Source organism: Fonsecaea multimorphosa, assembly GCF_000836435.1.
Source record: "Fonsecaea multimorphosa CBS 102226 unplaced genomic scaffold supercont1.13, whole genome shotgun sequence".
In the NCBI taxonomy this organism is placed as follows: domain Eukaryota; kingdom Fungi; phylum Ascomycota; class Eurotiomycetes; order Chaetothyriales; family Herpotrichiellaceae; genus Fonsecaea; species Fonsecaea multimorphosa.
In genome coordinates this window covers 291,580-318,327 of record NW_015971647.1, presented here as the reverse complement: position 1 = coordinate 318,327, position 26,748 = coordinate 291,580, and the positions used below count along the sequence as shown (strand labels likewise).

The window sequence follows — 26,748 nt, the reverse complement described above, 5'->3', positions numbered from 1 at the left end:
AGACACTTGGGAGACACTGGAGACACGGCGAGATCAGCACATGCATGCATCGACCGAGGCTTGTGGCGCCTCTCCAATGAACCAAATGAACACTCAACACCGGACGCTTCCCGCCTCGCCGCTGGTGGCCGTGATCCTGAACTTACATGAAGCATGTGAACAAAACTGGACCGGAATGTCAACTCCAGGCTCCTCAATCATGACCATGATGATGTTGTGATAGAAACCCTTTTGGTCCTTCTTCCCATCTTCGTTCCATCTCATCCTCGCATCCTCGCCCACCGCCGGCACAATGGCGGTTCAGTCCAAGCTGCTGCCCCCCGGCCGGAGCGTCAAGCAGATCATCTCGCAGTTGACCTCCCTCTACCTCAAAAACCGCACCAACATCTCTCGGACCGTCTATATCACCTTGGTCGTCGCCCTGATCCATCGAATCCACAATGCCATCTCAGAGCAAAAGGCCGCAGCCAGGAGGCAGGCCGAGATTCAGCGAGAGCGCGCTCGGCACTCGCAGCAGCAGACAACAGAAGATCCAGATGCGAAGAATGAAAAACAACAGGAGGAACACAGAAAGAAAAGAGTTGAGATCAACCGAGAGTTCTTTCGCAATCTCCTGCGCCTCCTCAAGATCGTGATCCCCGGCTGGAGGAGCAAAGAGCTGAGACTCATCGTCTCCCACAGCGTCTTTCTCGTCATCCGCACCCTCCTCTCTCTCTACGTCGCCGAACTCGATGGCAAAGTCGTGTCGGCCCTCGTCCGCGGCAAAGGTCGAGAGTTTGTCTTGGGTCTTGTTTGGTGGATGCTGGTGGCCGTGCCCGCAACCTTTACGAATTCGATGCTTCAGTACCATCAGACGCGCCTTGCTCTGGCCTACAGGACACGGCTCACACAATACATCCACGAAAAGTATCTCAATAACATGACCTTTTACACCCTCTCGGCCCTGGACGATCGAATAAAGAACGCCGACCAACTCATCACCGTCGACGTCTCTCGCTTTTCCAACTCGCTCGCCGAACTCTACTCGAACCTCGCCAAACCCATCCTCGACATGGTAATTTACAATTATTCCCTCTCCAAGTCTGTTGGTGGAGAGGGTCTCTTTGCTATGGCTCTCCTAGTCCAGATCTCCGCCAACGTCATGCGCGCTTTGACACCCCCCTTCGGAAAATACGTTGCAGATGAAGCGCGATTAGAGGGAGAATTTCGTTTCCAACATACAAGATTGATCGATTACAGTGAAGAGATTGCATTATATGCCGGCCACGAGGCTGAAAAGGACGGCCTGGACAAGGGCTATTTCACACTGATCAAACATGTTAATCGCATATTGAGGAGACGGTTTTATCACGGCTTCATGGAAGACTTTGTCATCAAGTACTTCTGGGGTGCCCTTGGCCTCCTCCTGTGCTCGTTACCAGTCTTCTTCAAAATCCCCGGACAAAACCTCACTCCAGGGGAATCTAGAGGTGACCACACCGAATCCTTTGTCACAAACCGGCGCATGCTCCTGAGCAGTTCCGACGCCTTCGGCCGCATCATGTTCTCCTACAAGGAAATCACGGAGCTGGCAGGCTACACATCCCGCGTCGCCGGGTTACTCGATGTCATGGACGAAGTCTCGGCTGGACGATTCGAGAAGAAACTGGTCAGCTCGGCCTCGACGGAGGAGAACGCCGCGGTGCTCAGAGGAAGAGGAACGATCGAAGAGAGTGACAACATTGAATTCACCGACGTCCCTATCGTGAGTCCCAACGGCGATGTCCTGGTCAAGAAGTTGACCTTCGCAATCAAACCGGGTGATCACCTGTTGATTGTTGGTCCCAACGGGTGCGGAAAATCGTCACTTTTCAGGATCCTCGGTGGGCTCTGGCCCGTCTACGGCGGATCCGTGAAGAAACCCAGGTTCGAAGATATCTTCTACATTCCCCAACGACCGTACCTGAGTCGAGGCACACTGAGAGATCAAATAATTTACCCGGACACGCTGCGAGAATTCCGAGCCAAGAACGGCTCCGAGGAGCAACTCAAGCAGATCCTGTCCATCCTGGAGATTGAAGCCATTATCAACAGACCCAACGGATGGGACGCCGTTGAGGAGTGGCGCGACGTCTTCTCCGGAGGTTTACAACAACGGATCGCCATGGCCCGCCTCTTCTACCACAAGCCCAAATATGCCATCCTGGACGAATGCACCAGCTCCGTGACGCTGGAGATGGAAAGGAAAATGTACGAGACGGCGAAAGGGCTGGGCACGACGCTGATGACAGTGAGTCACCGACGCAGTCTGTGGAAATACCACAGTGTCATCTTGCAATTTGACGGACAGGGCGGGTACGTGTTTTGTCCGCTAGACGCGGAGAGGAGGATCAAGCTGGAGGACGAGAAGGAGGAGTTGGAGACGTTGTTGAGAGGCGTGGACGCGTGGGAGGCGCGGCTTAAGGAGTTGGAAGAGGATTGAGAGGGGCGGCAGTCGTTGGACTTTTGTGCCAGAACTACAGAAGTCACAGGTCAGTGGGATTGGATTCAGGACGAACCTCCCACACTGCTTCTGCGAAGGAGCAGCCAGTCGGAAAGCGTCATTTCGGCTCTTTTCTACCTATACGCATACACCGCGAAAGCAAGTTGCTGCCATCACCCCATTTGTCTCAATCTGCCCCTGTCCTCCTCAAGGAAGAATCCCGGGCGGGAAGGGTGCAGCAAGCCATCAGGGCCGAGGGGAGAACCACCCTGAACCTCAGTCAACATGCACGCCACTGTTCAAAGCAAAGCCAGCTACGCCAGCGAAAAACTTCCATGAATGAGCGAGAGTCCGGCAAAAGAGGACCAGACGGTCCTCAGGGTCAGTCAATAATTGCCTTGACCTACGTACCTAGGTAGATGGGTAGACAAGAGCAGAATCCAGCACGAGGTCCCGGGCATTGGAGTTTCGATTCCAAGCACGGCGTAAGATTCCTACGGATGGAATTAGACACACCAGAAGCGAGTGTTCGGAGAAGTACTAGGTATCCGGGACAGACGAACCACTTTTCGAGGTCCTCGGGGAACGGAATACATACCACGCATGCACGGATGATGTGGGCGGAGCATTGCAAGGAAGGGGGGAAGCATAATTTATTGGGATGTGACCCTTGGTAGTCTCTTTGCCTGGATAGCCACTCACCCACTCAACACATATACGTACCTACCTAGGTACCTTAGGTACTCTATATCAGAAAATGGAAAAAAACGGGGGAGAGTATGTACTGGGTAATCTCGGCTGAACTCCTACGAAGAGACTCAGACTCAGACGGCGCATTCAAATTGTCGTAAGAACGAATAATCGAGTCGAATGCTCCACGACCGTCGTATAATTGGCGAGAGGAGAGGCCTGAGGATTGCTGATGCCGATATCGTCGTCGGGCAGATTACTTGCAATTTGGCATCAATGCCTACCTAGGTAGGTACCTAGGTATATCTGACGTCCACGATATTACCTAACTACCTACCTAAGGTAGGTGACTCGGTACCGGGTGGACTGGATGGAGTGATTGAGTTGGATGGGATCGGATTACATACCTGACCACAGGGTATCATCCCCCATACCCTAACAACATCGAGTCCTCTCGTCCTCTCGTACGAGTATACGCATATACGCGCTAAGGGTTGTGAGACCCACATTCTTTCTCTCTTTCTGCTGACATTTTGACAGCCTGACTCTCTCCCCCAGGGCGACCAAAGGGCTGAAGTTGAATTTTCAGCACACTATAGTGTTCGTTCGACGACAGGAACGTGAGTCATGTCTTACCGTGTCCTGGTACTGTGCTGTGCCCGACTTCTTGACTTGCTCCGACGCATTGCTTTTCCTCAACATTCCACCTCTCCGCTGCTTTCCGCTCCTCCTACGCCTCTTCGCCACCTCCTCCCTCCAGCATTCATCCAATATTCTGCCGTTCTCGGTGCTCAATTCCGCGTCTGGTTTCGGAGCCAGGAGATTGAGAATGACGCTGTTAGTCGAGCGAGCGAGCGGGAGGGGGGGCGGCCTAGCTTTGATCTCCAGATGAAAAAACAGTGCAGAAAGGTCAACATCGTTGGTCGTTGCCCGGGGCCTCATGAACGGCCTTCCTATTTGGTAAGCCCTAGCAGGCCAGTTTGACTCTGCCAAGGACGTCCCAAGAGAATAATCTTACTCATTCCCATACCTGCTCTCCAGCGTCTTGCTGGACGCCGTGCTGGGTTGTGTTGTCCGTCATGCCTGGGGAATGAGGCTACGGCCAAGGCTGCGGCTGACCCTTCTGGTCACGACCATGGCCAAAGTTCGTCCTATTGCGACCAGCTGAGTCTAGGGTAGTCCGTTCTAGACTTGCCATTGATGCCGTGCTCGAAGCTAGAAGGTTGTGGAGCGGGCTGCCCTAATCCCGGTGGTGCAATGTCAGCTCATTCACGTTATCTAGGACAACGCTCTACCATCGCTCTCCCAGCCATGGGGTACTGCTGTTGAAAGGGTAACTGATTTTGTTAATGACTCATGGACAAGCCAACCATCCTTCAACGGCTTTTAGTTTGCTTGCTGGCTGTTCTGAGTTGATCAAACTTCAACGATCTTCGATCGGTGTATCAGGTCGACAAGTATTAGTAGTCTCTGCGAAACCGCAAAGACTTTGAAGAGCATCCAACAATGGTGTCATGGTTTCAACTTCCGGCAGAGATCCGCAGCAGGGTCTACGAGTACGCCTTCGGAGCACTCGTCTTCAAACCGCTGCAACCACCCGACTCGGCAACCCAGACGGACAACCCCAGTCAAACCCCCTCTACCTCATTCGCGTCCTTAGCAGTGTGCAGAAAATGGAAGAGAGAGGTCGCACCATACCTCCTGTCACGTGGCACATTCGATTTTACAGGTCATCCAGGAGACCCTCCTCACTTGGTCTGTCCGCAGGTATACGAGATAATGCGGCAGGTGGTGATTTTGGAGACTCATTGCTTCAGCACGGATTGGCTGCATCACGTCTTGGACAAGATGGCACAGGTACAGACTGTGACCATTCGAAAGCTGAGAAAAACAGGTCCTGTGGACAATAGTGTCTTTGACGGGCCAAAATTGACGCAGGGGTTCATCGAGAGGGTCAAGTGTGACCCAATCAAGACATTGTTGACCGGATATCTTTTCGATCATATATACATCAAGAAGATGTTGACACTTCAAGGGCGGAAGAGAAGTGTCCTGCTGGAAGGAAGGTTGTGGCTTGCCGACAACACTGAGGACATTCACTCGGTGAGGGAGATCCTTTTCTTCCCGCAGCAGATGCCCAAATCCACCAGTACTGACTCTTTTGTGTCAAAGAAGTTCGCGATTGATCTGGACTCCTGGAGAGTGCGGATCGAGGGAGTACTCGAAGGGGCCACAGTATACGAAGTTCAGGCCGCCGAACCTGCTCCGGTCAAACTGAGTTGCTTTGACGACGAGGAGGGAATGTTCGAGTATCTGATCAGTCAACATATCAGTCAACACTGGACTTCCTCGCGGCACGTCCGAGGCACATACTAGCCTGTATGCGTACAGACCTTGTCGAGCGACGATACAAAGCCGAGAGAGTGCTATTGCGTCATTCTTCAGTGCCGTCTACCTCAGAAAAGAGAAGGAATATACATTTGCTACAGGTTGGCGACTTCGAGAAGAGGCTCGAGCAAAGTGTTGGTGGATCAAAGTGAGAAAAAATGCTGCTGGTCAAGGAGAAATACGTAATATGGAAGGCGCAACAACGAACTTGCGAAGTGAAGAGCAGCATCGAGGCGTCGCTCCCATCCGGTCTGCAATATCCCTGCCTCTGTCCAGCACGCTCCCACCAGAACATGGACAGCCTGGCCATCGACTGTTTGATAAAAGCTCAACAGTTTGAATACCTACTCCAGCTAGTCGACATGATCAGAGAAGCATCACAGTTTGTTTACTACCTGCGGTGCATGGCTCATGAGGGAGATTCCACTGCACCTGAAAGACAGCTCATGTACGCCCGATGTTGTTACAAAGGTTGTCTGGGCAGACACTGCAGCCGAGAAGGAACAGCTGGACAACCTCTCTGCACCGCAAATGGAATGGACCTAGGTTGAGATCAAAGAGTTCCTGAGTGCTTTGCATATCTGGCGCTAATGCACCAGGAAATTGCTAGGATTCACTGGGTAGCAAAGAATTGGACTGCTTTTGGTGGCATTGCCATGGGATGGGGATACAGAACGGGACACAGTTGGGGCGAACTTGTTTATGGATCCTCCTTATGCTAAAGTTCTCGAAGCAGACACGCGGCGACGCCATGAGAGATGTGACCAGCAAAGGGATACATTTGTAGTTGTGGTCTAGACTGGGACCACTGACCCAGATCTCCTGTCCCGTTGGAGCTTCTGCATGAAGAGGAGGTAACCGAGTGATGACTGGGTCGTCAAAAGGGGCCCCAAAAAGGATTTGGAGTTCTCGAAGTCAATTCAGCACTCCTTTTCGTCGCAAGATGACTGGACAGTCAAGCTCAACACTGTCTGCTTAAGGGGAACACATGCACACGGGCCGACAACGCGAGAGACGATATCAGGAGAGGTGGATCGAGAAAAACACGTGTTGAACCAGGCCCTGCAGAAGGCCACTCAAAGAGGCGAAGATCACCTGAAGTTAACTATCAAGGTGCATCGAATCGCCTGGGCCTTCTAGCAACAGTGTTTGTTCTCCATGTATCACGTTAGAGAACGTCTGCGCAGAGGTGGTCTCCGCAAGAGGGGCGCCTGTCACTGCATTAAGGATGAAGTTTCCAGATGTTGATGTGCTACCGGAAATGGTGTCACGCTTTCTGGAAGGGTCGTGCTAGTCGGCTGGCTGTCAGGACAGACAGAGAACGTGGCTTTGCGTGTAGTGGAATGTGATATTTTTGTCGGCAGAAGTAGGCCGATCAGACAATGTTGGCCCCAATATTTCCTAGAGATTGACGCTGCTTCGAACGGGGCTGGTATGATCCAGAAAATACCTGAGCAGTCTTTCTCTCAGGACTCAGACGTTGCCTGGTGCATGCTTCGGTCGGGTGCCAATGCTATAACTGGGTGACATGAAGGGTGCGGCTCTGACTTGCCATCCCGGATCATTATTCAGGGGGCGAAGTCGGAATACGAGATCTTCTGGCACTGCCTTCCTGACTGAGATGATTCTCTGGCAAAACGTCCAATCGAGTTGTGCATGGTCTTGGCCTGCGTTAGCAACCACGCGACTTATGAAGGAGGGTGACAAACCTTGGAATAGAATTTGCAGATCATAAAGACGAAAAATCCAGTGTTGTTGTGATTTTGAGACAGAGGTCCTTGGCCGCGGCCACGCATGGCTGTTGACTTCTCTATATGCTTTTCGGGTAACTGTGTCGCGTCGTGATCGACTTCATTAGGACTAGAATGGGTTATACTTTGTTCTAGAAGTGATTCTCCTTCCCTTTTAGCTTTCCGGTTGGAAATTCGTGAAAATCAAAGCCAAATCCGGTTGTGTGGCCCGCATCGACCCAGATTGGGAGCGCCAGCATGGTTTGGGAGCCCCTAATATGTGGCAGTATCTTTCTCCGTTGATCTAGAACTAGTTGTGCTCGGCGTCAGGCCGTGTCACTCTTGCTCCAGGAGACGGCTAGATGGATCAGCTGAGCGCAGCATGGAGGCTGTATTCGTGGGGTTCGGCAAGAGGCAACCATGGATGGAAGCCCACTTTCTGCTTGCGCGGGGAAAGGTACGAGGTACAGTGACACGAGTTAGTAGTCGTGACCCAGATGTGTTCGAGGGGCAAGCATCGCATCCCCTGGCGTGGGCGCTTAGACTCTTCGAGCGACATCCCCTGGGAGACGCATGACTAGGAGCTCAGGGTCGATGGCTCAACGTACGAGGCTTTCGAGTCCTGACAGAATCTGGTACGGTTATCTTTGATTGATGTTTGGAGATGATGGATTTGATCTGAGTGAGACGGCGATGATGACTGATGATGGATGATGGATGATGACGACGGTACAATCAATGCTGATCTCGAAGAACGGTCCCTGCCGTTGCCGTCGGGAAGGAATGAGCTCGCGGGTCGATCAAAGTGGTTAATAAATCAAAGTGGTTGCAGGCGGGCGACCGCTTAGGCAGCTTAGGCGGTCAGTTTGGGACCGCAACAGTCATCGAAGAAGCCTATCAGCCCGGGCGGGCCGAAGCTCCTGGGTGGCTCCAAGTGTAGCCGGGTGCCTGAGGTGCCTGGGGCGCCTGTTCCCAACCCCGGAATTTGCCTTTGGGACCTTCCCTGTTCCTTGAACAAGACCAGCATAATTTGGAGTGAAAGGCATCGGCCTCTGCAAGGTACGCGACCGCATGGTCCACTTTGAGCGATCAAACTCATTTACAGTTCGCACCCATTGCAAGTCATTTCGTCAGCTTACCAAACATAGTGCCAAACCTCGTTTGGTGTTTCACCCTTTGACCATCAGCCGAGCCTTCACGCGATGCGAGCGTCCGTGGCAACAGATACGAGCCCCAAAAGACCTCGCGGCTGGAAGAAACATGTGGCACTCTTCGACAAGGCAAGAGAGTGGAAATCTAGATCCAGACGCTGCTGAAGGTTCATTGATTCAGGAGCACAATTGTGTGACACAAAACTCAACCAGCCAGCCATCCGATAGCCCTTGAAAGCCACCAGGCTTGTGGCCGCTCAGCAGTGTCCACCTCATCACACCCCACTCATCAAGGTTGGCCAGGGCATGTTCGGCCTGACCGGGAGAGAGGAGAACTGCTGGTTGAGTTCTCCAGCCAAGAGGAGTTGCTGCATCCTTGGTGCATCATACCTCAAAACAAGAGAAGAGACGTTGTTCGCTTAGCCAGAATCGGTACACCTACGCAGCCAGAATGTCACCCCTGTGGTTGCGACAACCTGCTCATATGGTGGTTTTCGAGAAACCCTCTGCACCTCGGATGGACCGATCGTACTCGTACACTGGATACTACGAAGAACAATGACCAAGATGTCCGTTCGCCAAATAGTATTATACTCGCCTTACCCACTTGGGCAGAGTTAGTCGAGGTGTGCCTCATCAGCTTGACTTCCCCTCCATTGAAGTCTCATGATCACGCCAAATTGTCATTGTGGACTCACTAGGCTTGGAAGTGGGAGGATCTAAACGCGCAAGCGAAGACTAGTCGCCGAGCGCCCTGTTGGGATGTCTCCAGCGAGCCAGGTTATTATTACCAGGTACGCAGGTGATTTACAGAAAAGGCATGAACCCTGACGTACAACTTCGGCGAACTACTTGACAAACAATCAATTCCGACTGGAATACCCCTGTGATCTCTCTGATTGCAAGAGCAGCTGCAAAAGAGACGCCCAGTACACGTGGTACCCTGGACAAACTAGCGACGTGGCCTGGACGTTCTAACTTCTTGGGTTTCTTCCTTGGGTCTCCTTCTCGTGTCGAAACCCGTATTCGAAAGTTGCCCTTGCAACCGTACCTGGCGCCAAACCCAATGCGAGATGCAAGGGGCTCGGAACTCTCAATCACGACATCAGCTACGCCAGCGAGCCGACAAACTTACTTCCAGGCCACGTCGCTGTAGGCCCATAAAGCTTGTCCTTTTGCAAGCATCCAGTACGGCAAGGAGAAATGGGTCCTTGACGTTCTAAACCTAGCTAGAGTGGTGCCACCTTGACCAGACACAGCCTGCCTGGCGTTCTCTAGGCCCTTCCTCGCATTCTGTGTTGGCGTGGTTCGAGGTCCCTTGCCCGCTTACATTGGTTCTTACCGCGATGTAGCCGTGCTTAACTTTCCAAAACGAGCAGTCTCCAGAATCCTAGTCTCCGGTTGCTGCATGGACATGGGGTTCTGACTGCACATAGGTACAAGGTAGAGTCGTGGACATGGGTCCCGGACGGTGCGGGATACATAAAGAGATGGGATCCTCAGCCCGATCATATGTTTTCCCACATGTAACCGACTGCCTTCTCATATCAAACACCATAAGGATTTGCCAGTCAGAACAAGATACCTACAGAAAACTTGGGCATCAAAGGCAGCCAGTATTCCTGTTCGACAACATGCAGACTGTTCCCATCATCAGGGAGCCTACTCCCCGAACCGCTTCTTCACCCACTCGGCCCCGGTCAACGTCGCCTACTCAGAAAAGATATTCTCATCTTCTCTATTTATCAGAAACAGAGCGACAGCTTTACGTCTCGAAGATGGAAAAGTCATCAGCGTCATCTCTTCGCTCTTCCAACTCCGTCCGATCAAATCGCACCGCCTCGTCTTCCGCAGGGTCACAAACTTCGGTGTCGACCAGTGCTTTCTCAAAGCCCAGCATGCAGATGCCTCGCTACGTTGACGACCATTACCCGTTGATCGCCACCATCCATCTGGAGAATATTCCTGCTTCCGTGCCAAAGGATCACCCAGCCTTGTGGTGTGCCCGTCAAATGGCCCAGATCCACAACACCATCATCCGTGCCCTGAATGCATCGTGGAACCAGGCAGTTTTGGTCCAACCTGATACACAGGAAGCCGCTGATTTCCTTCTCTTCAACCAAATGATCTTCAACACCTTGGACCACCATCATCATGTTGAGGACGACTATATGTTTCCGGCGTATGAAAAGTTGCTGGGCCAACCCGGTGCAATGGAAGTCAACACCAAGGGCCACGAGTCATTTGCCGAGGCACTCACCATCTTCCAGAAATATGTCTTCATCACCAAGTCGGCCGAGTACAATGGAGCCACCCTTCGACACATCATTGAATCCTTTGCGCCCAATCTTATCCAGCATCTGCACGATGAGATCCCTACTCTGGCAAACCTTCATACTTTAGACGGCAAGGAGTTGATGAAGATCTGGAAGCACGCAGAGCATATTGCCACCAAGGACAACAGCTTGTACACTGACGCTCCCTGGACGTTAGGGTGCCAGGATAAGTCCTTCACTATTGACGGAGAGAAGTGTGGCTTCCCTAACGTACCTTGGGTCATTGAGGCCGTCATCAGGAATTGGCATGCAAAGAAGCATGCAGGAGCTTGGAGATTCTGCCCCAGTGATCTGTCTGGAAGACGGCGTGTGCTGGCCGTTGCATGAGTGGCAAATGCGTTTGTCCTTTCTTCTGTTTGACACGATTTGATGACCATCAAACCCCTTGGAAGGGAAATCTCTTTATATATGTCTAGCGTTCAAGCACAGCCCTGCTTTCAGTATGATCCTTCTGAGGAAGAGCCTTGAGGCGGGGGAATAACATTGTATTTTTGGTTAAAGGACCATATTCTAGAATCCAACTTCTTCATACCGAACCATTACTGTTTTTCAGAAGTTCAGGAAATAGATCCAGGAGTTGTGAGAGATCGCTAATTTGATACTTGCTCGCCTTTTCTGGTGGATCCGGTACGCCAGGCTCCACGAGATGGACTGTGTTGGTCCATCCACGCACATACGCTGCTTGGCAGTTTGAATAAGAGTCGTCCACGTAGTAAATGGGGGTCTCCGATGTGGCGCCAGCTTCCCGCTCTGCCTTGGTGAACATCTCCGGAAGTGGCTTTGGAACGAGTGGCGTCTGGGAGTAGTCACAGTATGTGATTCCCTCAAAGAGATCGTCGATGCCCAGTAGCTTCACGACACGCATGCCGTGGGTAATGTGTGCATTCGTAAACAGCCACAGTTTGACTTTGGTCTTATCGAATGACTCCAGCATGGCTCTCGTCTCGGGATGCGGTGACAGAAGCTCGTCCAGGGGTAATGCATCATCGACTTCTCGATTGAAATCTAGCGGGTCGATTTTATGGAAGCGCGACAGACCCTCGATGGCCAGGCCGTAGTCTTTGTAGTACTTGTTGTGCAAGTACGTCGCTTCCTCGGCCGACATGTCGAGGTGCGTCACAAAGTATTTGTTGATTAGGAGTCCCATGTGGTCATGGACTTTCTTGGACTTGGCATAGAGGCAGTTGTCGATGTCAAAGAAGAAAATGGCCCGCTTGTCGGCGGTGTCGGGTTGGACTGAGCCCATGACTCTGATCGCGATGAGATCTATGGTACCGATACAATGCTATGATGAGAAATTCAAGAGAAAAAGGAAGTCTATAATACCCAGAATGAGAGTGCGTTGCTCCAGAAAGAATCAGTTACAGTCGGCCACCGAAGTTGTTATATGAAGCGGAAGAAATCTCTGTGACTCCTCAACATGGTTGATTCGTAAGTGGCAATTGGCGGGAGATCCGTGGATGTTAAAGGATCGTAGGGAAAAGAGAATCTCGGTCATGTGACTATCCACGTGATACAATGCTTGGCGATGGCTGGGTGTCCTCGAAAACCACCTGCACCTGCTGGGGAGAGTCGCGAAAACATCTCCTTTTCTTCCGCATCCTCATCAACCTCTCGAGAGGTGATCCTGCTTCCTCACCGGGGCTCCTTATTACCCTTGTTGAACTCCCCTTGCCAGCATCCTCTTCTGTCTCTCAATTGTTGCTCCTTTGACCCTTGCCATGTGTCTGTCCAGGTAGAATCCATCTGTCAGCTCTGCGCAGCTCAGACGCGCATCCCTTAGGCATGGCCGCTTCTTCTGGCCCTCTACTGAATGGCGTTCTCCCGACCTCTCTGCAACCCGTCAATGAGGCCTTGGAATATGAGAAGATACTGAGGATTCGCGACGAGGTATTTTCTGGAAGTCATCCTAGATTGACAGTGCCAGCCCATGCCATCCGAGTGCCTGCTTCTCAGACCCCATCAACCCTTTCTCAAACTCAGTTGAATGTACCTCCTCCATTTCCTCCAAGTGCTTCTCCAAATCATCTTGGAGCTGCGACTCAGGGAAAGCGTGAAGATGAGACCACCCCAGCTCAAACAAAACCAAACGGTGTTTCTGTCGCAACTGCCAATCAACCTACCAGTAATGTTTCTGAGTTTGACCCTGTCCTTTTGACAAAGTCGGATGATCTAGTTCGGGCCGAAATACAGCTGAAGCGACAACGACTTGAGCGAGCATTGAGAGAACAATTTGAACATAGAAAAGCAGATGCCCGCAAGAAGCCTGCGCCTGCCGAGGCGAAACCGGACTTTGACCTACCAGCCATCTTTGCCAGAGTGACGGGCGCCGTCAAATCCCCGTCTTCCAAGGAAGATGTCGATGCGACAGACTCCTTCGACGAAGATGCCTACTACTCTAGCAAAGCCCCCGATTCGACGCCCGAGAGACCGCCTAGCGACTCTACCGACGACGCTGATGAAGAGCAGGCGGACGAGCCTTCGGGCGCACGCGTCGTCAGCGCCGTCATGGGAGCCCCTTTGTACTCTGATGCTGCTGATGGTATCTCCGCTCAAGCTGCGCCTCCTGCGCCCCTTGCCGTCCTACCTCCAAAATCTGCAGCCCCCGTCGATACTGCCGCAATGGACATGGATGAGGATGAAGAGGAAGGAGAGTATTCGCCCCCAGAAGCCATGGTTCAATATCCCACACCCAAGGTCACTCAAGCACAGGAAATGCAGGACAGTAGAGATCCACGCGGTCGTCCCCTGCGCAGATACTCGGAGCTGGAAGACGGTGGGGGAAGGCCCGGTTCACCCTCGGAAGCCAACATGCGGATAGTAAGAAACCATATCACCTCTCCCATTTGCCCTCAACCGTCTCGTGTCTCGCCTCTGGCTATAACTAAGGATTCCCCTCTATTACAGAATGCACGTCCCCGCCGGAAACAATGGATTGGAAGACCAGGATCTCCCACAAGTCCTGATGATATGCAAGCATTACCACCCAAGAAAAAGAGAAAGCTTGAGGCTCGTGAGGCTCGCAATGCCCGAAAATCCCGAAGAAACGGTGGAACGTCTCCAGATGGCCTGATCAAGGAAGAAGATGTCTCCCCACCACCGTTCCACGACGTCCAGCCACTTGGTTCTGGCAGATTCCGAACCAGCAGAGCGGATCAGCCCATTGTCATTGATGAGGATCCAGTCCAAGGAGGACGTTACATGCCCCCTCCTGAACGGTATGTGGAATCTCCCTCGCGACTACTTCCGCGCCGGGTTGAACAGTTGATGCCTTTGAGTGAGCCCCGCCCACTGTCCAGGGCGAGTGTGAGACCAGCGCGAGATGACCAGGACTTGCGCCGCGTGGCAAGCATGCACAGTCTGCGAGCAGAGCAGCCGCGAGAATACGTCGACCAGTACTATGAATCGCCTTCTCGCCCACGTGCCGTCTCTTACGCCCGAGTGGAAAGTCCTGCCTTGGTGGAACCAGGTCGGCCCCCTCGTGAGGTTGCAGTGGAGTATGACCAGCCTCCTCCGGAGGTGAGGGTGGTGCGCACACCTGCACCCGTTTATCGCGAAGTCTACGATGATCGCGACGGGACTTATCATCGTTATGCCGTCGAGCCTATGCCGCCGCCGCCGCCGCCTCCCGTTGAACGGATCGTCATCGACCAGTACGGCAGGAGATTCCGCGAAATTATCCAGGAGCGGCCCTCGGTTGTGCCTCGAGCAATGTCAGTTCGAGGAGCTGAGGTGGAGCCGCGCTACGAAGAATATCCCCGTCAAGCCCGTGCAGGCTCGGTCTTCGTAGAGGCAGCGCCAGAAAGAGCTTATCCTTCCGAAATGCCTCCGCCACCGGTCTCATACCACCGTCTCGCAGAGCCACCTAGAAGTTCAGCTGTACCCGGGTCCGCCCCTCGAGAATACCTTGAGCCGGCCCCACCAATACGAAGCTCTAGCGTCCAGGTGATGGATCGCCCAGTACGACAACCCGTATACGCTGATGAGCGGACCGAGTTCCGCGAGCCCGTCCGGATGGGGAGCGTGCGGCCACCGCCAGCTTTGCGATACGAAGAGCCTCTACCGGTGGAATTCGTGACGCGAGGTCAGAGTACGCGCCCTGTCGGTCGCGAAGGTAGCGTCTTTGTGGACGACAGGCGGCCCGTCCTATCGGAGTATGTTCCTGTAGAACAACCTAGATACCGCCCAATGGAGCCAGAGAGGAGGTATGTCGATGCCGAAGACAGGGAGAGACTCACCTTGGACGGATCAATGGATGGGAGACCGCGAGTAGTGGAGAGGTACTGAGATTGCACGGGAGAGGAAGATGAGGGTTTTGGGTTCATTTCTTTTGGTCGTGGAGACTTGCGGTGTTCGTTGTCATGGTGGAGAGCGAGCCACGTATGTGCGTGCAGTCGCCATGTGTACAATTATGGACAGTGTATGGGAGTAAATTGCAGAGGGAAGCCTTGGAAGCGCGTGGCTGTGGACGACGCAGCCGATAATACGATATGCACTTCAAACACAACCATAGCGGATGTTCCATCTCCTCGTACTCGGTACTCCGGCCTCGTACTTGATTCTGAAACCAAGCCACATCAGTCTCGACTCTCAAGACTATTGCTCTTTGTTATTGTGCGATTGTTTCATCGTGTGTTGTTCCCAGCCGAGTTTTTGGTGTATTGCAGAGAAAGCAGGCTGAGGCGTGTGATTGGCTAGACGCCAACCAACTAACCGCCCGCCTCATCTTCCTTCACACCTCGACTCCTCAATCCCCTGCGAATAGCAACTCGCATACGCCTTCATCAACACCCGGTGACACTCGCTGCACGATGCCATGCTATGCCATGGCTCGGGCGCTTGGTGAACTCTGGAGCCTCTCGGATAATTGCTGACCTCCTCTGACCCTCTCTGTTGGCAGCCTCTCATCCAACCAACTCGTGTCCAATGCCACGACCCCAAGCTTCATCTCGCCGCAAGGCCCCCTTTTCATCCTTCCTTGTACAGGTACCAGTGATCAAGCGCCCACGAGGGGATGTGATTGAAGGGCTCTCTACGGCTCCGCTACAACGGTGAGTGAAAGCAGGAGGAGGAGCAGGTGGAGAGAAAAGTGAGCTCGTGTTAGCGGGAACTGCGGTTCCCCCACAGCAATGCCACGGTTGAAAGCTTCGTTTCATGTCCTTCAAAGAAAAAGATCCCTCTTCCTCTGGCCAGGCCTCTCGACCTCTCTTTCTCCAAGGAAGAGTGATAGTTTGTCGGGCTGCAGCTGCAGCTTTGGAAGCATCACGCCTTCCTTGTCCCCTCCCCTCTTCTCCATCCTTGACCTTGGTTTCCTGCTTTTCGTTCCTTATTGATGCTGGCATCGTCGACATTCCCATTAATTTTCAAGCCCTAATCGTGCACCGGCGCCTCACAACACTGTGTGTTGACACGTCGTCTTCATCGTCGCCGACATGAGGTCGAAGACCGTGCCCGAGGACTCGCTGGAGCCAACATGCCATTTTGAGTTCTTCGACTGTCTCCTTGCGAGAAGTGATGAGAAAGAGTTGGAGAAACAGCCACTTCCATCTGGTTTGTGGTTCTCTCCGGTACGGGGATGGAACAAGTTGATTGACATGTTTTACAGGCGTGGAGCGAGAAATGCGCATCATGTATCAACAACCTCACCTGGTCCCGCCCATGAAGCTCACCGTATTTGATGGGCTCCCTCCAACTCCCACACCTCCGCTCCCTTCACAATTGTCGCAATGGGTTTCCCAAGGCAAAGCCTCCCTCAGATCAAGCCTTTCAATGCGGAGACATGCTTCGAAACCCATAATATCTGGTCCTCAGCCACCATTGCCTCTGGCGCAACAGCTTCCCCTCCGGCGAGCGGCACAGGAGTTCCGTCCGCTCGAGCTCAGCATCTACATGCCTAATAACCGCCTGTCAGACCTACCAGCTTTTGATCGGCTGAGTTTCACAGAGGGCGGTGATATCAAGCTCCCGCCGCGAGCATTGGTGCGAACAAAGTCAGAAGAGTTCCTTCCACACAAGGTTTCTCTACTGCCTGCTCCTGTAAAGCCTGCCTCTATGATTGAACAACGCCGCATGTCCCATGCACGACCTGACACCTCGTCGACTGTCATATCGATGTCTCGACCGCCTTCCGAGTACGATGCTCTCCACTCCCATCCTGTTTCGTGGTCATCTTTCCCCGGCCTGCCTCCACAAATCCACTTCCCTGGTGCTGGTGTCCGCTCAGAAGCATCTGTGGCCATCCTGACGCCAATGCAAGAGGAGTTTAGCCCTCCGGCGACCTCGGTCACTATCGGTGATACTGTGCTCGACTTCCCCCGCGTCGTCGAGACTCCAGCAGAGCAACAAGACCAAGTGCCTCCCGAAGCTCCAGCACCACCGCCAATTGTGCCTTCCGCACCAGCCAGGAACTTCTCCAAACCAGCCGATATGAACTCGCCTTCAGGCTACTTCCATCCCAACTATCAGACACAAAAGCGAATTTCTCAGTGGCTCGCACACCGCAGTCATTCTTCCTCCATCAGCACCACTAAATCATCGTCCACGTCGTCCTCGTTCGCAGAGCATCGCCGCAAGCGAACTCAATTCTATCAGCTCTCTGCGCCAGCCGCAGCACCACCCAAACCGTTGAATCTCTGGCCGCGGCAACATCACAGGACCATGACGGAGTCCACCATCGCCAGCACCATCGACACTGACATTCTCTCCTATGGCAACCAAAGTCTGACAGACGCAACAAGTGTCACCACCACGACAGCTGGCGAATGGCAAAGTCGAAGCGGCATGGTTAAGAGTGTCTCCAAGGGAGGCGGGACTTTGAGACCCATTGTCAGCGGTGTCCCTGATGTACCACCATGCTACGCAGAGATCATCAAGGACGCTGACGATTTCATCATCAAAGAAATTGGTGGACCCTTGAGAAGTCCGGGGGTGGGAGTTGCTTTCTGAGGTGGAAGAAAAGAGCATGCAGGCAGTTGCAGCAATTTTCCTTTGTGTTACGGATATCTTCTATCAGAAGATAATCTTCCATTTCTCTAGAGCCCGCATCTCAGTCGGCCCTGGGGCAGCCAGGACCGAGGGCGGGTTTTCTCGCCAAAAGTTGGAGGGTACATTCGTTTTATTCTTGGCTCAGGCATTTGGACCTTCGAGACACTCCTTGACTTATTTTGAGATACCCCAGTCGGTTTGGTTCATTTCGACATTGGAACAGGAATTGGAAGGAAATATAGACTTGGACGTGGAACTGCCCGTCAAAGAGAAGGACGGCCATTGTCCGAACCGAGGACGTTACTTATTAATATATCACCTTCGTCATGGTGGACGAGTGGTTTGGGATCACATGGTCTTGAAGAGACGAGGATTGACAGGCTGCGAGTGGTGGCAGGTGTAGATTTGTATATACATTCTATAGGACCAAAATTTTATAAAATTAATAGAAATCCGCTGTACAGGCTCTATGCGGTATGTGTCTATTCGCAAAGGTTCCTTTCCCATTTGCCGGTACAATTCGTCAATCACACTCGCTGGTGAAGAAACTGTCTACAATCGCACTGTTCTATGAAAATCCCTGGCTGCGGGACTGACCTTCAGAGAAGGCGGAGGCGGAGGCACAGAAGGACATAGACAATACACCGGGGGAACAGCTACAACGAGAACAACATGCAAAGGGTCATGACACCAGACACCAGACACCAGACACCAGATGATACCAGGTTGACGCTACATGTGGCCTATATACACGCATGCCCCGTCTGTCACAGACACGGAGAGAGAGAGAGAGGGGGCCAAAATATCCCCGATTTCCCAGCACAGCGCACCGACTTACATACCTAGGGTACTTACAGGCCAAATAGCTTGACTGACCGACTGACTGACTACATAGGAAACATACATGTGCGTCCGATGGAGGTATTATATCCCATTGATCCCCTATTAATGAAATGCATAGGGAGGGGCAGGGGAGGGGGGCTTGTTAGAGGGCAAAACATCCTTTCCTCGTAGATCCTAGTATATATATAGATATAGCATTAAATGACCCCAGCCAGTATGAGGAGGGTCTTCACGTAGAGCCTTCTTTTTGCCCCCTCCCCCCCGGGCCCGTTCAATCCTCCCATTATTGCCATCCCACGCCATGCCATGCCTTTGACCGCAGAAAATATTTTGGCAAAGTATCGTTCATCATCTTCATCCCAAGATACAGACAAACATGTACCCAACCCCCGACCCCGTTTGAGGCCAATTAGAAAAACAAAAAGGGTATGGGCCGCTCCCTTCACCATGACGCTAACGCTATGCTGGATTCCTTCCTCAACTTTTACATGTTGGCCAGTTCGCCGTCAATTGCTTTGTCCAGGAACGCCCGTCTCTCGCCAGCAGGCACCTCGCATTGAAGCCTCTGCTCGACCAGCGCCCTGACTTGCTTCTTGGTGACCTTGTCGAGATCCACCTCGGCCAATACCGCGCGGATCGCCTCGACAATGTCATGATCACTGGGTCCCGCCGAAGGAACGGTGCGGAAATCCATCACCGTAGATGCTGGCCGACTGCTCGTCATGCCCGCCACGCCTAACAGGCTGGGTCTGCTGACCGAATGTTGCATGCCTCCCTGTTGGTACGGGCTGCGGCTGCGCGGGTTATCCTGGTATGGTGGCACGGGCGACGGGGACTTCAGTCGCATTTGGCTGCCCAGGCTCATCATACTCATGTTCCGTCCGTGCAGGCTGAGCGGTTGATCCTTGAACTGTGTGAGGCCAGTCATGGTGCTGGCGCGGTTATTTTGCATCGCGGTAAACGGCGTCGTTGATCGAGGCGGTGCCATATATGGCGCTGATTGCTGAGGGAAGCCAGCCAGGATCGTGCTGGCTGGTTTCACGGAAGAGTAGCTTGACTGCATGTCGTCCATTTCCATCATCGCCGGGTCGTCAGTGTAGCCATACTCAAACCCTTTCTCTGGGTATGCGCCAGGATTTCCACGACGGCCTGGCAGGTTGTTGGCTGTGGCGTAGTCATCCCACCTCTGAAGAGGGATCGACCGGGGGTCGAAGCCTTCGTCTTGAATGGCGACGACCTTTTTGTCACCCTTCTCTCCAATAACAATTCTCGTGTTACCCCAAGAAAAGTTGTCTTGATTCCAGAACGAGTAGATCGGTAGGACGAAGCTGTAAATGGGATATGCCAATATGTAAATGAGCATCCATCCCACGTGCTGCCATTGTCGTTTGATGATGAAGATCACCGCTTGTAAGCCATACACTGCAGCAATCATCACAATCGAAATCAGAGGAAATTGGCCGGAATGTGACGCGACTCTGTAAATCAAGTAGCCGAGATAGGTGCAGGTGGCGGGAAGGATCAAGGTACCAAACAAATCAATGAAGACGACAAATCTCATCGAGAAGCAGCAGAAACCACAAAGATCTTTCAAAAAGACGAGCTCGGCAAGGTTATGAATGGTCGAGTTGATCCAACGTCTTCTCTGCGATAACAAGACGGACCAAGATTCCGGTGCGGCAGTGAGGGCGTAAGCGTCGGGGACAAACTTGTAGGACATCGAAGGGAAGTGCTTGGTCATCAACGTCGTAAGATATCGATCCTCACCCAAAGACAACAAGTTCTTCTTGTGGAGAGTATCAACGTCGCAGTCCGAGTATTCCTGGATGACCTTGTCCGAGATGATTAGAGGCCGACCCTTGTCAGCGGTTCGAAGACGATACATGCAGAAACTGCAAACAGAGTTAGCGATAGTGAGCAAAGGGGGAAGGTCGCAACAACATACCATCCAGGCAAACAAGTGACGCTGCCGAACAAGGACTCGAAAGCTTTGGCAAGATGATGCGAGATGTAGTATTCGTAGACTTGAATCATTGTCCATAGGCTGCGTTCTTCATTCTCCAAGCTTGTCTCGCCACAGATGCCTGCAATCTTAGCATCGTTGGCACAGGCGGCGACCAGGCGATTGAGCGAATCTTCTTTGACCATGGTATCTGCGTCGACCATGAGTAGATACTCATACAGTTCAGGGTCGACACCGATGACGTTGTTGATTTGGTGGAAGATTTCCAGTTCGAGAGGAGACATGGGTGACCTGTGGTGGACACGGTTCAAGAACTGCATCAACAAGATCTGAGAGTCTCGCTTGCCGCGATTTCCAGGTTTGGCCTTTGTTTGCTCCGATTCCTTGCCAACCTTGACGATGACAATATATGGAACAACGTTGCCCTCATATTCGTAGAGTCCGGAGTACACTTTCCCGTAATTGAGTTGCTCATTGCCATTGCCGACGGAGCGGAAGGGCAGAGCTGGTGGGTCGATCTTGGGATCAACACCAAGGACATCCAAAACAATTTTAGGCGTAGGCCTGTCATTGCCACCACCCACAATCATTCCATCGCAAATGACACAAATTAGCTTTCTCTTATTGTCATACTGAAGGGCTGTGAGAGAATCTAGAGATTTTCTCAGATGGTCTTCACCCTCAGTATAGGCGGGGACCTGGCATATAACGAACTTATCCTGTGCAGCTGGTCGACGCTTCGACCCAAGTTGTAATGCCGCCAAAAACTTGACTCCAATGACCACACACAAGATCAAGGCAAAAGCCAGGAGAAGGTAGTTGTTGACCTGACACCTTGGGGTGTCTCGGAAGTCGACCTTGCCAACGTAGAACGCATTGTTCATACAGTTCAGACTGTTTGCGAACTCGGCATCCGTTCCCCACTGGCTCGTGATATCCGAGCCTGGATTGCTGCTGATCAGGTCCGTCACCGCCTCGGGGAAGAACTTATAAGTTGCAAAATTATTCATGAGGTTCAAGGTGTAGAAATAGTCGGTGAGGTCGTATATTTTCTGGTGGATGATCACCCACTGCCTATCGTCGTTCTCAGCTTGACTCTTGATACTGCCCTTTGAGACAACGAGGTCTCCTTTGAAATATTGGTTGATCTTTGGCAGGAAAGTGTCGCTGTACCAATCCCAGCTATACAATGCTGACTGCTGATCTGGCTGATAAAGGTGACCGGAGGTGTGGACGGCGTTCGGGTAGAGAATAGCGCTGGTGTCATTGTGTTGCAACTGCACACTCTCGTCGACATTCAGCCCTGGACAAGCTCGACTCAAGGGTGGTGGGAAGTAGGCGTCAAGATTCAGTCCCGCCAGCGGAAGCATATTCTCCGCGTTCGTTTGAATAGCCGTGTCACTGTGTTGTATGCGATAGAACTTGGTGATGTCGTAGACTTTCCCCCGAACGCTGACATAAAAGTCATTTGTACCTGTGTGGAAGCCGACTTCTTTTGCATTCCAAGCCTTGTCGAAGTTTGGACACAGAAGCCTACCAAACTCGATGATGTAGAAGACGATGAAGGCATTCAGTAGGAAGATAAGGAAGACTAACACGATCTTCTCTCGCCATGCCATGCGCACATCGGGGCGCTTCATGCGACCAATATAGCGCAGGAAGATAGAGGGTATCCACCAGGTGAGCGCCCAGACAAGAGACACCCAAGCTTGTCTGCCGACGGACGTCTTCTTAGACTCCACGTTTCGAGGATCGGCAAGCTCGGGATCCATGCCACCAACATATTGCCCGAGGTCGGGATCATAGACTGCGTCCTTGTGATCGTCGCCCTTGGGCCCAAGGCCGTAGTCACCGCCGACTGTGTGCATCGTACGTGCCATTGTTGGTGCGATTGACTTGGCCCGTTCTGCGCCAGCCTGAGCAAGCAGATTCTCCCGGCTATCTCCGACGCTCAAATTGTCACCCATTGGCGGGAAGAAGCCACTGCCGTTGTGAGGAGCATTGGCAGAGTAGCTGGATGCAAAGGGGTTGAGTGGCTGGCCGAAGGCAGGGTCGTCGGAAAAGCCGCCTTCGACGGGTATCATGTCGAGCATTGACTCAGCCTCCCACCAAGCACTTTCACGCATCCAGACCCGTTCTCGCCCAATGATGACTTCTCCATTTGTCCAGCCTCTTTCGAGCAAGAAGCTTTCTATCCCATCTTTGCCATCTTTGCAGCCGAGTCTGGAGTACCTTGTCACGAACTCCTCGACATCAAAATCAGCCGTGAAGTCGAGCCGCCGGTTGCGGTGGTTGGCCCATTCAGGAAGTCTCCATGCTCGCAATTGTCTTGATACCGCTCCCGCAGACCAGGCGGAAGTCGTCGAAGCCAGTGCAGCCAACGAACTTGGTGCATCATCGGTGGGATGGATAGAGAGCTGGTACCATGCTCTACTGCTGGCAAGAGTAGCCCCCAGGTCAAAGCGGCCTTTTCGGCCAAAATTCAGGCCCTCGCCATCAACGGGGTAGAGTAAAGTGCGAAGGAAGCCTCCAGCCTCGGCCTCGTTACCGATTCTTTCCAGGATGCCTTCCCTGCGATCCCGGTCGTGCTCTCTTTCCCGACTAAGCGGTCCTCCTTTGATACCTAGGTCAGCTTCCACCTCCGCGACGGCAGAGGTCATTTCCTTGAGAACGGAGTGGCCGGCAGGTACAACCTCAACACCATCGTCCTTCATTTCGGCGTTTATCCCCTGGGTATCGTCGAAAACATTTCGCATAGCCACAGCTTTTCCGAGCGGCTCGCCAGGGATCTCGATGACCGTGAGACTGACCTCATCACCTGTCTTGGTGCTAGAGTCAGGCGTGAGAGCGCCGGAGCGTAACTCGGCGGCAATAGCATCGTTGGCCTTTGAAAGGACCCAGTCCACCAGAGCTTCGTACATGCCTGCGATCAAGACTTCACGATCTTCTGTGGAACACTTCTTAATGAGGACTTCGGGCTCCAGACCGATCAGGCCGCCTACATCCTCACATATTTCCTCGAGGACGTCGGAGTCAACCAGGAACCCAGTCGTCTCACCCAGCTTCAACAGTCCGGCTAGGCACGACAGAAGCCCACGGAAAGCCGCGCCCTTGATGCCAATCGACTTCAAAGCGGAGCGGAAGTCTTCAGCGGCTGCTGCGTCATCAGCTGATGGAAGATAGTTGGGCGGATCGTAATATCCAGATCTATTTAAGAGGGTGTACTTGGAAGGATGTTGCAGACCCAGGAATTCCCGCTCAGTAGGAGTGGATGCTGATGTCAAGAGGTAGTAGAAGACGTCAAAGGCGCGATGGCCAGGCTCAGAGGGAATCGTCAGCAGGCCCTTTTCCACGTCAATCCCTGAGCCAGACAGGGCAAGGGTGAATCCCGTGACTGTCCCATTCAGAGCGACGGTATACTTGGCAGCAAGAGAGGAGTGCCTATAGGTTGTCGGATTGAGGGGTGTGACACAGGAGAGGAAAGGGCGCAAAGCCGTTAGAGCAGTGTATGCGATCTCTGGAGTGGGCAGAGGTATAACTTGAAGAAATGCTTGGAACAGCGAGGGTGTCGACGGATGCAGAGATCCTAAAATGATACATCCATCCTCGGCTCTTCGTCTGGCATGTTCCCAAGCTCTTGAAGCGATATCCGCGTCGACAGTACCTCCAATCCGTCCTTGGGCATCAGGATTGATCACACTCAGCCACGTGTTGACCGCAATGCTCGTGCTCGAGTCGAGTTGGTATGTTTGGCCGGAGGCATAAATTGTGTGTAGGGAGTTGAGAAGCGTAGTAGTCGAGACTTGGGTAGGCTGTTGGGCTGCTGTTCTGGCAGCACCAACTTGCGAAGAGTTGTTCGAGTACGTCGAGTAGCGGTTTGCCATGATGGGCCCCTGTCGAGCAAAGGGGTCGACAGGGCCTCCGTCAACTATTCGGGGTTCTTGATCAATATGCAAAACAATGTCGCCAGTATGTGAAAGCCTCCTCTTGAAGGTTACTCTGTCAGTCTAGACGGTTAAACAAGGCGGTGATCGTGGAGGGTCGAACGAAGGGTTGAAACAGCAGCGAGCCGTGTCAAGTCGTCAATGCAGCATTTCAGAAGGCAAAAAGTGAGCGGGAGAAGATCCGAAGTGACGGACTGACAGATGCTCGTTAGATCTCGAATAGATTTCAACAATGTAAGCGAGAGTGATGTGTGTAGGTGAACGAAGGTGCAGAGGGTGAGTGAAGGGGGTAGGAGGAGGTTGTCGCGGCAAGCGAGAGCAAGGCCACGATATGGGCCCCGAACATGGCGGAGTGTATCCAAAGGGATGTTTTTTTCCAGGATAGGGAGTGTGTATCGAGCATTACCAATACCGTAGCCTGACGACAGAATATTGACCCCTGTCCAGCTTCTCCTCGATCCGCAGCCACGGTCACTCTGGGTCAAGAATAGCAGCCAATCTGCAACGCCACCTCTGTTGGGTGCCCTTTTCCGGGCACTTGAGCCCCGGACCTTTGCTGGGCGTTATACTGCTCTAGGTCTAAGCCACTCGGGTTGCTGCAGGGGAGCCCGGAACCCTAAACAGCCGGTCAATCTTGTCCAGGCCAATCGCACCAACGGTCAATGTGCTCCAGGGCAACGGACTGGGAAAAGTCAACAAAGCCGCATGTCAAATGTCGCGTCAAGAGTGTGATGGCTTCGAAACACCTTACGTACGATGGCAATAATGACAAGTAGGTATCCAGCTGCTCACGCACGGTGTTCAGAACCATCCGAGATGAGACATGGAAATGAACTCGGTCCTCATATTATTACATGATGAGATGTTTGCTGAAAGAAAAGAGCAGCACCAATTCTCTCGTCCTAGTTTCAGTTTGTTCCCACTCAACGCCCATCGTGTGGTGATCGGGATGCACACGGTGCTTTTTGCCACAAACCAGCGCAGGCCCCAAGCCCCGTTCAAGTCACGTGATGACCCGTCAGTCAGCATGTGGCACGCTTCTGCACCGTCTCGCTCACCTGCAGAATTGAGTGCTGCATCACTCGCATCTGTCTCAGTTGGTCTTATCGGCGACCGGGCTGTATGTGTGCCTCCGTGGTCAGCCTCTAGGCGTTGAGTTTCCGAAGATGTGGTCACTCGCTTATCACCAGCGGAAAAAAGGATGAGCTGTTGGAAAATCCTCTTCGCTTGTGGTGTGCCTCAACTGGGGAAGCTGTGCGGAGAGCGAGGTAGGGAAAAGGAGCGCCGCCACAGCAAAAGAGCCACTATAAAACTTTTTAATAATGGCTGCCTCCTTTCCTTGTCCTAGCCTTTCTGGCCTCGGACTGGGGCATCTTCACAGGACTAGGAAGGTAAGGCCATGGTCATGTTGCGTTACGTCGGAGATCCCAAAATGCAGTGCCGAACCTGACAGGCATGTACGAGGTAGTGTCTTGTTCTGCTGGCTGCAGACTGAGCGTGTGTCTGGAGTATGCGTCCCATCTCTATTATTATTGGATGGCGACAGGTGCATTTACAAATTCTCGGTCCTGAGCGGAGGACACCATCCCCCAACCTCCCTACCTAGGTACCTCCTCTTCGAGTCCAGTGCTCTTTCGAGTCGCCGCGCAGCAACTCCGTCTGATGACCCATCCGGCTTCCAAAGACTCCGTAGAGGAAAGCTCCAAGGTGGCCGTGACGGTAGCAAAAGTAGCTCGGGTAGGGTGTGTATGACAATAAGCCAGTTTGTAAGTGAGGTGACCAACTGAGCAGAAGCTATACTTGGGACTCGGTGCTCTATACTCGGGATTAGGTTTCTTATCTGTCAGCATCAGAGGTACAGCCAGATTCGACATGCACGGCGACAGTATTAATAATTACCAGTGCTGGAGAAGGGAATGGGACAGCCCGGCTGCGGCGCAGTTTGTGGTCACTTGGGAAGATGGTGAGATCTCAGACACAGAAAAAGCCTAAAGCGGTAGCATGCTGGGGTCTCAAAATGACCCGCCGAGGGTTTCATTGTAATGACGGTTACCAGCTCCGCCCAAATCTTGCTGTCCGCCAAATACCACAGTATTGGTCTCGCAGGCCGACCAAAACCCCCCTGCGCGAGCCAACTTTGTTGCTCAATCATCTCGACTTGCTTCACGTTGACTTTATTGTTGCTTCTTTCAATTGCAATCTTTGCTACGATTTGACGATCTCTCGCTATATTCTCTCGCTCTGCATATTTGGTTGTC

The 26,748-nt window shown here is 52.7% G+C and overlaps 7 protein-coding genes across 7 annotated transcripts; 5 read left to right on the top strand and 2 right to left on the bottom strand.

The window, feature by feature from the left end:
• Window positions 1–292: 292 nt before the first annotated feature.
• Window positions 293–2,461, top strand: Z520_06813 (uncharacterized protein; the record flags this gene model as incomplete). The annotated part of the gene is made up of 1 exon (XM_016777313.1): window positions 293–2,461. The coding sequence occupies one exon, from the start codon at window positions 293–295 to the stop codon at window positions 2,459–2,461; it is 2,169 nt and encodes a 722-aa protein (XP_016631484.1).
• Window positions 2,462–4,657: 2,196 nt separating this feature from the next.
• Window positions 4,658–5,527, top strand: Z520_06812 (uncharacterized protein; the record flags this gene model as incomplete). Its single annotated transcript, XM_016777312.1, has 1 exon — window positions 4,658–5,527. The coding sequence occupies one exon, from the start codon at window positions 4,658–4,660 to the stop codon at window positions 5,525–5,527; it is 870 nt and encodes a 289-aa protein (XP_016631483.1).
• A 4,671-nt stretch (window positions 5,528–10,198) lies between these two features.
• On the top strand, window positions 10,199–11,083 carry Z520_06811 (uncharacterized protein; the record flags this gene model as incomplete). The annotated part of the gene is made up of 1 exon (XM_016777311.1): window positions 10,199–11,083. The coding sequence occupies one exon, from the start codon at window positions 10,199–10,201 to the stop codon at window positions 11,081–11,083; it is 885 nt and encodes a 294-aa protein (XP_016631482.1).
• Window positions 11,084–11,282: 199 nt separating this feature from the next.
• Z520_06810 (uncharacterized protein) lies at window positions 11,283–12,002 on the bottom strand (the record flags this gene model as incomplete). Its single annotated transcript, XM_016777310.1, has 1 exon — window positions 11,283–12,002. One exon carries the CDS (start codon window positions 12,000–12,002, stop codon window positions 11,283–11,285), a length of 720 nt encoding a protein of 239 aa, XP_016631481.1.
• Window positions 12,003–12,541: 539 nt separating this feature from the next.
• Z520_06809 (uncharacterized protein) lies at window positions 12,542–15,043 on the top strand (the record flags this gene model as incomplete). The annotated part of the gene is made up of 1 exon (XM_016777309.1): window positions 12,542–15,043. One exon carries the CDS (start codon window positions 12,542–12,544, stop codon window positions 15,041–15,043), a length of 2,502 nt encoding a protein of 833 aa, XP_016631480.1.
• A 1,145-nt stretch (window positions 15,044–16,188) lies between these two features.
• Window positions 16,189–17,701, top strand: Z520_06808 (uncharacterized protein; the record flags this gene model as incomplete). Its single annotated transcript, XM_016777308.1, has 2 exons — window positions 16,189–16,306; window positions 16,362–17,701. 2 exons carry the CDS (start codon window positions 16,189–16,191, stop codon window positions 17,699–17,701), a joined length of 1,458 nt encoding a protein of 485 aa, XP_016631479.1.
• Window positions 17,702–19,067: 1,366 nt separating this feature from the next.
• Window positions 19,068–24,430, bottom strand: Z520_06807 (uncharacterized protein; the record flags this gene model as incomplete). The annotated part of the gene is made up of 2 exons (XM_016777307.1): window positions 19,068–20,475; window positions 20,529–24,430. 2 exons carry the CDS (start codon window positions 24,428–24,430, stop codon window positions 19,068–19,070), a joined length of 5,310 nt encoding a protein of 1,769 aa, XP_016631478.1.
• Window positions 24,431–26,748: the final 2,318 nt, after the last annotated feature.